The 10,889-nt window shown below is 35.1% G+C and overlaps 1 protein-coding gene across 1 annotated transcript in view; it reads right to left on the bottom strand.

The window, feature by feature from the left end:
* The window catches only part of LOC106471854 (mucin-17-like), a gene marked incomplete at its 3' end in the record, with an annotated part of 51,118 nt that overhangs the window by 30,436 nt on the left and 9,793 nt on the right, over positions 1–10,889 (bottom strand). The window contains exons 2-5 of the mRNA XM_022400467.1: positions 9,679–9,880; positions 6,803–7,648; positions 5,443–5,863; positions 792–2,461 (exon numbers count right to left, since the gene is read on the bottom strand). Of these exons, the coding sequence (XP_022256175.1) occupies positions 792–2,461; positions 5,443–5,863; positions 6,803–7,648; positions 9,679–9,880 (3,139 nt within the window). The remainder of the gene's footprint in view (positions 1–791; positions 2,462–5,442; positions 5,864–6,802; positions 7,649–9,678; positions 9,881–10,889) is intronic.

Here is a 10,889-nt window from a genome sequence, read left to right as displayed (position 1 = left end):
ATATATATATATATATATAGATATAAGGTTAGCTATTTTATAAGATTGAAATATTTTAGAAGTAATGCAGAGAAGTTTGTAATCTTAAGTTATAGGTTAAAACAGTAATAGTTTTTTTACAAAACTGGGAATGAACAAATTACACTGTAGCATTTTTCTGGGTCATCAGGCATAATATTGTTTTTAAACAGTGTTTGTATGCCATTCTGTTCTTGTTTACAGGAATGAAACAATGGACACTATATAATATTTCTATCAAACTTCAACATTTTTAGTCCATGTAAAGCCTTAAGCAAGGACTTCAAGGTTGCGTGCAAGAAACTTAAATATAAAATACATTTTGTACCCATATGTAAGATAGAATTCTGGGATTAAATATCCCAGTTTATTAGGTAAGTAAAAACGAACCAGTGCTAATGAAACCTGTTAGTCAGTCAAGTAACCTGTAGTTGGTACGTTTTTAATATCTTTCTCAGAGAATACTATGTGATTTATTTTAACTTATGTAATATCTGCTAACAGGCTAAAACATTTTAGCATGTTTAATTCTATTAAGTAAAGTAGGTTTTTAAGTCCCTTTTGTATAATGTTTGGTAGACGAGAAAAACAAACAAAAAAAACAGTAGTTCAGTTCTTTCTAACGATTTAACTAAACAGTAATTTTGAAATAAATCAGAGGAAGACTTTAACCCAAAAATCTTAAGAAAAAAAAGGGTATTTTTTAAAGTTAATTGCTGTAATTTTAATCCTATCTTCAAACCTATCTATGTGTAACATTTTACAGTGCTTACTTTGTCTCTTGGAGTTCCGGGAGACTGCGGTGTTCCATTTCCAGTTCGCAAAAGTAAAGATAGAGGAGGGGATTCGGTGCTTAGGAAATCCCCTTTCCCGGGAAAAGCTGAAATATCTTTCTCTAACCCTAGAGTGGGAGATCTTCTTTCCACAGATGCTGCCCTAGAAGTAGGCATATGCTCAAGGGGTGTTGGTGATGAACCAGCAACGACGTGGCGTGACGTCACAGTGGCCATTGTGGTAGTTGATGATGTGACCAAAGATGTTACTCCACAAGTTAATACGGCGGAAGAAACTAAGGATTGGGCACCGTGAGAGGAAGTAAAAACTTTCTGGTTTGCCAGGTGTTGATCTATCTGTTTAGATAGAGGGTCCACTTGATGTATTTGAGCCGTCACCTTCATAGTGTGGCCTGCCTGATCAGTAAAAGAATCCGTAACCAATACTTGGTGATCTGACTGCTTTTTATCATGTACTTTATTTGACGAAACAGATGGGGAAACTGGGCGAGTAGTACTTACTGATGTCGTAGGAACGCCCACAACGTTCATTTGTGGAGCGAAAGGTGTCGTTACTGGTACCTTGACTTGTGATGATACCTTTCCTCTTGGTGTCTGAGCAGCCATAGCAACAGCAGCCTGCATCTGTTCCATGGTGGGCTGAGGGAGTCGTCTGTGAATTCTTCTTGGTGTACTGGGCTGTGGTGGAAGTGCTGCATGCTGTTGTTGAACGACAGGTGTAGCTACTTCGGATTCAGATATGGCAGGCGCTTGTCGCTGTTCTTTGGTGCTGTGAGGAACACAAGAAACAACATTTTGATTCTGGTCTTTTGGGGTATCTGCTTCATGCCCAGAAACGACGGAAGGACGAGGTGGAGAAATAGTGGCGTTCGTGGTGAAATTTACTTTACTTTGTTGATCTTCTATTGGAGAGCTACCAGAAAGACCAAGAGCCTTGTTAAAATCGGCTATCATCCCGGAGATTGTACCGCTGGTGGCTCTTGGAATAGATGCCTGAACTATTGGTTTACTTTGTTCTTCTTCCTCAGCTTTTTCTCGAAACTTTTCCATGAGTTCTTGCTCAGCAGCTTCGACCGAGGGAGACACATCCATAATTGGAGACAAATCCGACACTGGTGACCAGTCTTGTGGTTCAGGTTTTGGTTTTTGTTTCTTTTGCCCTTGCAAGTCGATGCTTTTAGGTTTTTGTTTGTTGGATGCTTGAGCAGCAATGATTTGTTGATGATCATCAGCCTGAGAGGACTGGATTGTTTGTTGTTGCTGAGGGACACTTTGGGATACTGAAGTCAATGGGACTGTTCTTGGAAGAGAAGTTGAAACACTTCTATTATCTTCCATGTCTTGATGGTTTTCTTGTGCTGTTGAAGTCACAAACCCTAAAGAGCCAGAGACGGGGAGTTCTCTGGATGTATCTTGGTACTGGTGATACTTTTGTTCAGTGAAAGGCATTGCCAATGTCTGGTGGGGTACTGACTGACTACTTATCTGACCTATTTCGTCCCTTCGTTGTTGTTGCTGAGGAAGGATGTTTCCATTAGCACCATTAACACCTTTGTCACTTGTTCCCTCTGACTTCTTAGGGCGGGTATCTTTCAAAGAAGAATCCTTAGTTCCAGTTCCAGAAGCTGTACGATATGTCTGTCCCACACCTGAAGCAAGTGATACATTTCGTTTGAGGTATCTCATTAGAACAAGCATAGTGTATTGAATACTGACCTTGAAAACCTATTGTTTGCATCTTTGAATCAATTTCTATATACAGAAAGAAACTAAATACTAAAAAAGAGAGGGTGTTAAAAAGTTGGTTTTACAAAATTTTCTTTTGCAAGTGATCACATAAACAGCTACAAAACATTCCAAAAGAGAATCCCTATTTGAGTTCAATAAATTTTCAATTTCAGCTTTTTGGTAACCACATACACAACTAGGTTTAAGTGCCTTTAATTACGGCACATAAAACTGTTGTTTATCAGAAAATAAAAGTTGAATGTTTAACGAATACCCTATTTTTAAAGAAAATACTTTTATTATTAAGTCAGAAAATAATTGTTTTCTCTCTCCCATAATTATTCATATTCCACCATTCCTTGTGCTGTCATGTGGAATATAATAAATGCAGGAACAGCATAAGAACACACGTAAAATACTTAACATTAACCAATCATATTCAGTAACCCCTTCCTCGTGGCTCAGCAGTAAGTCTCAAGGATTATATCCCCAGAAACTGGGTTTCGATACCCGAAATTTGCACAGCGCAGATAGCCCGTTGAGTAGCTTTGTGTTTTACAACAAAAAAACAAATTCAGCGTGACAAGATTTTATATGATATTGCAATTAACATTATTTAAAGTTTACTCACAAAAGTAGTAAACGTATTTAAGGCACGATGAAAAGATCTAAAAGTTGCAAGTAGTAAACGTATTTAAGGCACAATGATAAAATGTGAAAGTTGCAAGTAGTAAACGTATTCAAGGCACGATGATAAAATGTAAAAGTTGCAAGTAGTAAACGTATTCAAGGCACAATGATAAAATGTAAAAGTTGCAAGTAGTAAACGTATTCAAGGCACAATGATAAAATGTAAAAGTTGCAAGTAGTAAACGTATTCAAGGCACAATGATAAAATGTAAAAGTTGCAAGTAGTAAACGTATTCAAGGCACAATGATAAAATGTAAAAGTTGCAAGTAGTAAACGTATTCAAGGCACAATGATAAAATGTAAAAGTTGCAAGTAGTAAACGTATTTAAGGCACAATGATAAAATGTAAAAGTTGCAAAATTAAGATTGATATTTCTACTTTTTGAATTATTTATTGTTTTTCGTACTGCCTCAAAACTTTATACAGTGACTAACAAGATGTTTTAAACATCGTTAGTTGATGTCTCACCCACGTGACTAAACATTGTTAGTTGATGTACCACACACATGACTAAACATTGTTAGTTGATGTACCACACACGTGATTAAACATTGTTAGGTGATGTACAACAAACGTGACAAAACATTGTTAGATGGTGTACTACACCCATGACTAAACATTGTTAGTTGATGTACCACACACGTGATTAAACATTGTTAGGTGATGTACAACAAACGTGACAAAACATTGTTAGATGGTGTACTACACCCATGACTAAACATTGTTAGTTGATGTACCACAAATGTGACAAAACATTGTTAGATGATGTACTACACCCATGGCTAAACATGGTTAGTTGATGTAGCACAAATGTGACAAAACATGTAGTACATCATCTAACAACTAACCATGTTTAGCCATGGGGTGGTACATCAACTAACAATGTTTAGTCATGTGTGTGGTACATCATCTAACAATGTTTTGTCACATTTGTGGTACATCATCTAACAATGTTTTGTCACATTTGTGGTACATCAACTAACAATGTTTAGTCATGTGTGTGGTACATCATCTAACAATGTTTTGTCACGTTTGTTGTACATCAACTAACAATGTTTAGCCATGGGTGTAGTACATCATCTAACAATGTTTTGTCACATTTGTGCTACATCAACTAACCATGTTTAGCCATGGGTGTAGTACATCATCTAACAATGTTTTGTCACATTTGTGCTACATCAACTAACCATGTTTAGCCATGGGTGTAGTACATCATCTAACAATGTTTTGTCACATTTGTGCTACATCAAAAATGTGACCAAACATTGTTAGTTGATGTATACATAACGAAGTATTGCTAATTGATGTAGTACTCCCTAATTAAACATTATTAGGTGATGTAACGCATAGGTAAGTAAATGTTAGTTGATGTACAACTAGCGATTTCCAAAAAAGACAACAAGTAAACGATTGGACTGGTGGTGAAAAATCGTAAAAATTTACATAACTTTTAAAAAGATTTTCCTCATATGTTCTCGATAACGTTTATTTGTTGTTAAGCGTAAAACAACGGGTTATTTGCACTGTGCTCAAAATAAAGATCGACTTTTGAATTCGTACATTATAAGCCCTGAAACTAACCGCTAAGCCACCTGGAGGTTTTTTTCGATAGTGACGAAATTTAATGAAATAATAAAGTTTTTTATTAATGAGATTATTTTTTATCGATAAAACAGTAACACATTTTTTTTTCTGGGCATGAGTCTACAAAGGGCTAATCGAAGTGTCGATAACACTAAAACAACTTCTATTATCTAATACTTCCTGACACTTCTCGACATTGCTGGTATACAAGTTGATGTTTTTGTGAAATTTACATTTAGCATAGTCTCGATTCATGCTTCTGACCTGGGTGAAAAGTTCATCCAGGGGTTAATGAGATCAGAATCATGGTGAATGAGAATTATCAATTATACAACAAATCCAAGAACAAAAAATTCATTAGTTATTATTATTTATTCTAGTTGTAGTTTGATAAATACATTTATATTATGTTGTATTCATTCTAGTTGTAATTTGATGTATATTTAAGTCATAATAAAGAATTTTACGTTTTAAATTAGTACTTGATTGTCTTTTCTTTAACTGGGGTGAGTGAGTTGTTGTGAAAAACTTATAGGGGTGAATGATGTTGGAAAAGGGTGAGAAACCTTGGTTTAGGTGATAAATTTCGAGTTGGAATGTTATTCTGACACATTTAAGTATATTACCTCTCCAGCGAATCAGGGAAGAAGCGGTGTCGGAATTCAGATCTGAGCCGGCTAGCCGAGACTGTGTGGGAGAAGAGGGTTCGTCTTCTTCTTCAGGGATGGTGTATACTTCTCCTGGGCTGCGATCAAAAAATGCCAGAGGTTGTAAGATTGTAGGAACATCAAGTTCTTCGTCACTGTCTTCTTCTTCGTCTTCTTCCCCCTCCTTCTCGTACTCTTCGTCAATTTCATCAGACTCCATAGACGCAAACTTCAACCTCTGAAAGTAATCTTCTTTCAGTTCTTCTTCAGCTAAATACCCATTCCCATTATGGTCGGTATCTTCTTCATCGATTTTTTCGCTATGTTCAGAGATGATCATGGGTTCGTGAATATCGACAGAACTCGCATCATCCAGTGGTGTAGAATAACCTCGGGAAGTCTAAAAAAAACGACGACAATAACAACGAAAAGGTCATATTTAACATGGAATAACCTCGGGAAGTCTAAAAAAACGACGACAATAACAACGAAAAGGTCATATTTAACATGGAATAACCTCGGGAAGTCTAAAAAAACGACGACAATAACAACGAAAAGGTCATATTTAACAGAAAGATGGATCTCCACAGGATCCACTTTAGCGCATTTTTGTTAGATAAACAATTTATGTTCTATACGGATGTTTGACAGTTAGTCTCAAAAGGCTTAACGTTTCCAGAAAGTTCGAGCTTTACGTCTTTAAGCATTGTCTATTATTTCTGCCAATATATATATTGTGTTATTCTATACGCATAGAACATAATTATAGTATTTTGGCACTTGTTTTTAATTGTGTACCAGTTTAACGTTGAATATTATTTATGATTGTAACGCATAGAACATGTGTCAAAATTACCTTAAAACATTAAGTAGTTTAAAAATTAATCTTGCTCTATCTGAAAAATAGTTATCGGTGTTTTAAGGATAAAGGCATTTAAAAAGTTTCTTGGGTTTTAATTTAAAATTCATATATGGTAAGAAATATAAAATTACACACTTTTCGTTCATAATAGTAATTTACAAGAATGAAGTCCAAGATGACGTAGTATGACGTAGGTTTAGGATATCCGATTCTTTCGAAATGACAGTATTCCGAAACGTTAAAAAAATAGTTTTAGAAAAACTGTTCTGTGTACGTGTTATGCTCGTATTAAAGAACATACTCTTGTTTAAGATGATCTTAAAGTTAAATAGATGAAATTTGAATATATTTCCTGTAAAAAAGCTTAATTGTTAGGAATTTTGATAAAGAATGTGTGTTTTATATATATATATAAAACAGAGTTTGTAATCTAATAAAAAAATTGTACACCAAGGTTTAGCGAATCTAATTATTTACCCTTTCTGAAACTGTGGTTGCACCGGCTTCGAAATCTCCATTTGTAAATGACTCTAGGCCTTGAGTTGAGGTTGTTACATCACTTTCTTCCTTAGACCCTGAACGGTCGTATGAAAATAATTGTTCACCAGTTACCAATTCTGGTTTTGATGAGTAATGGACATTTTGTAGCGAAGACGTCGACGTTTGTAGTTGAGGGGTTGTATTAACACATGTTATAGGAATGATTTGACGTGTTTTAGCCACGGTACCTAAAACAGGTTGTTGGACCTTGGAAGTTTCTGTGATAACACTCGAGAAAACATACTGATCTCTGGAAGGTTCTGAAACGGACGCCATAAACGGTTCTACTAATGCACCCAGAACAGGCTCCTGTACTTTGGAAAGCAGTGTGTCTGGTTTAGATGGCTGTTGAATCCTAATAGGCTCTGTGACTGGCTTAGAAGGCTGCTGAACTCTAACAGGCTCTGTGACTTGCTTAGAAGGCTGCTGAACTCTAACAGGCTCTGTGACTAGCTTAGAAGGCTGCTGAACTCTAACAGGCTCTGTGACTGGCTTAGAAGGCTGCTGAACTCTAACAGGCTCTGTGACTGGCTTAGAAGGCTGCTGAATTCTAACAGTCTCTGTGACTGGTTTAGAAGGCTGCTGAACTCTAACAGGATCTGTGACTGGTTTACATGATTGCTGAGGTCTAGATGGTTCTGGAGTGAATTTAGGTTGTTGTTGTTGAGTATATTTTATTTTCTCGTCCTCCGAAAGTCTTTGAACTTGGCTAGAACTCTCTGGACGTTTGGTTGTGGACTGAGATCGACGACGAATACATTCCACACAAACTCGCACTGAACCCTGTAGTTTGGAAATATGCATATAATTATTGTTTACTGATATGCATTTAAGCGATTCGATTATCAGAGCAAATAAATAAATAACTATATACAAATCACCATATCAAATAAACAGTTACTTAAACAGTTGCTAATCTTTACTAGCTCTTAAATCTTAGGAATTTTGCCTACAGTTCACGAGTAAGTGAAACATGATATTATTGGTCTTCAAAATTCTCGAGTAGGTAAATAATGATATTATTGGTCTTCAGGATTCTCGAGTAAGTGAAACATCATATTATTGGTCTTCACAATTCATGAGTAAGTGAAACATGATATTATTGGTCTTCAGAATTAAGTGAAACATGATATTATTGATCGTCACGGTTCACGAGTAAGTGAAACATGATATTATTAGTCTTCAGAATTCACGAGTAAGTGAAACATGATATTATTGGTCTTCAGAATTCTCGAGTAGATGAAAAATGATATTATTGGTCTTCAGAATTCACGAGTAAGTGAAACATGATATTATTGGTCTTCACAATTCATGAGTAAGTGAAACATGATATTATTGGTCTTAACAATTCTCGAGTAATAAAACATGATATTATTGGTCTTCAGAATTCACGAGTAAGTGAAACATGATATTATTGGTCTTCAGAATTCTCGAGTAAGTGAAACATGATATCAATACAATATTTGATATCAAAGATGTTAGCGTAAGTAACGTAATTTTATATATCTCACGTAAACGTAAATACAGATGTTGTTATTATGACAAAAACGTAAAAGGTCGACAACCAAAATATCGAGTAAGATTTATTTATTGCTAGAGACCTAAATGTCTACGGAGTTTTTTCTTTTATCAAAGACGGTACCTTTTGATCCTAAACTCTGAAGAAATAAATGTACGCGGAAGTAGTTATTCGGTGTCGAACGAGATAACTTCGTTACGAAAAGTAACATACCAGCATCCAGCAAGCGACAGGGAACCAGGCACTGATAATCTTTAGCTCGGTTAGCATTGAGCCCGGATATAATTGTAGGAATACGTCATTACTATCCTACGGACAACTATTACTAATAAGCAGAGTTCACTGAAACGGCAAACGGGAAGGTTTCTTAAAAATGTTAATATGTAACAAAAGCACATTGCACGTTTATTGTGTAACTTAAAACTTTTTTTTTATAACCAAGATGCTCAACTCAAACAAAAGTACAATATAATGCCGAATTAGTCTTATCGGGATCTCTTATTTTAATTAACGACAGAATATATTTTTTACTGACTACGTTAGTTACCTGAAAGTTTAACAACAGACAAATTCACCTCCGATAAAAAAAGAGTTAACACACAGTATCACACATAAAAGGCGCAACGAATTTCAAATAAAGGCCCAAAACTCAAGCGCTTTTGGATAGTTGACCACTCTTCTTGTTGTGAAGGATACTCAACTATTCGAAAGCGCTAGAGTTTTGGGTCTTTATTTGAAATCCATCGCACCTATAAATCCACTTATATTTTTAATTGTACTTCTTATAACACTAACGTAACTGGACATAGGGAGATAAAACAAGATAATGATAATAATTAATCACAATAAACATATGCATTGAAAAGCACGCATGTAGTCAGTCATTAACAAATTTATAATACAGCTACAAGATTGACGTAGAGTGTTGACACCCACAACAGTCTGATAAATCATTTTTAATTATTAAAAGTGAGTGTTATGTTTTTGAAAGAAAATATTATTTTATTTGAGACATATCTTAATATATATATATATATTACACCATAACAAATTGAAAAATGAAAACCTCTCCTTTAAGCTGAGCTTTTACAACTGGGTTTCAATTTATAACAGAATGTATCCTTGAATAAAAATCCATTTATCAAGAAACAAAACAAAATTACAACTACTTTGGAAATCATAACGTAATTTTTGGAGACCAAATGAAAATGCTATAAAGGATTACTAGGTGAGCTGACATCTAGCGGACGACAAATAACATTCGTAATAATAAATGTATGCGAATTTAACGAACCTTGCTATCTCCTTTATGTAGCGACGTTCCACATTTTCCACAGGTGTATTTCCCACAGTATGCACATTGCACAGCTGTTTGTGAGGTAAGTTCGGTCATGTGACATAAAGGGCATAACTGATCTGGTCTTGAAGTAGCCCCTGGTGGACCTCCTGAAGGTCTTCTGGAGTTTGCTTCTGTTCGAACGAGTTCTTCTGATGCACTATCGAAAGAGACACCCAACTGTATAGATAGAAATTTCGGTTTATGGTGTTCAGACCTAGAAACATTCCGACTAAAAACAAAAAATCGAGAAATGAACTGAATGAAATACAGTAAAAACACTTTTTATGATGGTACGGTTTTTGTTTTATCCTCGTGTTACAGAAAGTGAAACATACATAGGACCATCACACTTTCTTCTAAAGCTAATATTTACAAAACTACGAGAACCCACTCTCTCTGATAAGCTCCAATGTCTAGGAAGCTGTAACTATCTATACTGTTTACGAAACGATAAACAATCCGTAAAGTTTGAAACTCTACGCAAAAAGCCGCAGTATTCACATAAAAACAAGGAAAGTACGTGCTTAAATCTACAATACGTCTACAATAGTTTCAAAACTACAACAAAACTAAATTGTTTACAAAAATACGAGGAAACTAAAATGGCTACAAAACTACACAAAATCTACAAAGTTTTATATAAAAAACGTACAAAAAATCTGCGTTACGTTTTTATAACACCTTCAGAAACGACCTTTTACTTTTAGTGGTCGATCCTGAAGGTGATGAAAATAATTATATGTAAAAAAACGTACAGAAAATATGTGTTATGTTTTTATAACACCTTCAGAAACGACCTTTTACTTTTAGTGGTTGATCCTGAAGGTGATGAAAATAATTATATGTAAAAAAACGTACAGAAAATATGTGTTATGTTTTTATAACACCTTCAGAAACGACCTTTTACTTTTAGTGGTCGATCCTGAAGGTGCTGAAAATAATTATATGTAAAAAAACGTACATAAAATCTGCGTTACGTTTTTATAACACCTTCAATAACGACCTTTTACTTTTAGTGGTCGATCCTGAAGGTGCTGAAAATAATTATATGTAAAAAAACGTACATAAAATCTGCGTTACGTTTTTATAACACCTTCAATAACGACCTTTTACTTTTAGTGGTCGATCCTGAAGGTGCTGAAAATAATTATATGTAAAAAAACGTA

Source organism: Limulus polyphemus, unplaced genomic scaffold, assembly GCF_000517525.1.
Source record: "Limulus polyphemus unplaced genomic scaffold, Limulus_polyphemus-2.1.2 Scaffold4904, whole genome shotgun sequence".
Lineage (NCBI taxonomy): Eukaryota > Metazoa > Arthropoda > Merostomata > Xiphosura > Limulidae > Limulus > Limulus polyphemus.
Note: the sequence above shows the minus strand (reverse complement) of the source record. Positions and strands in the feature narration are given on the sequence as shown.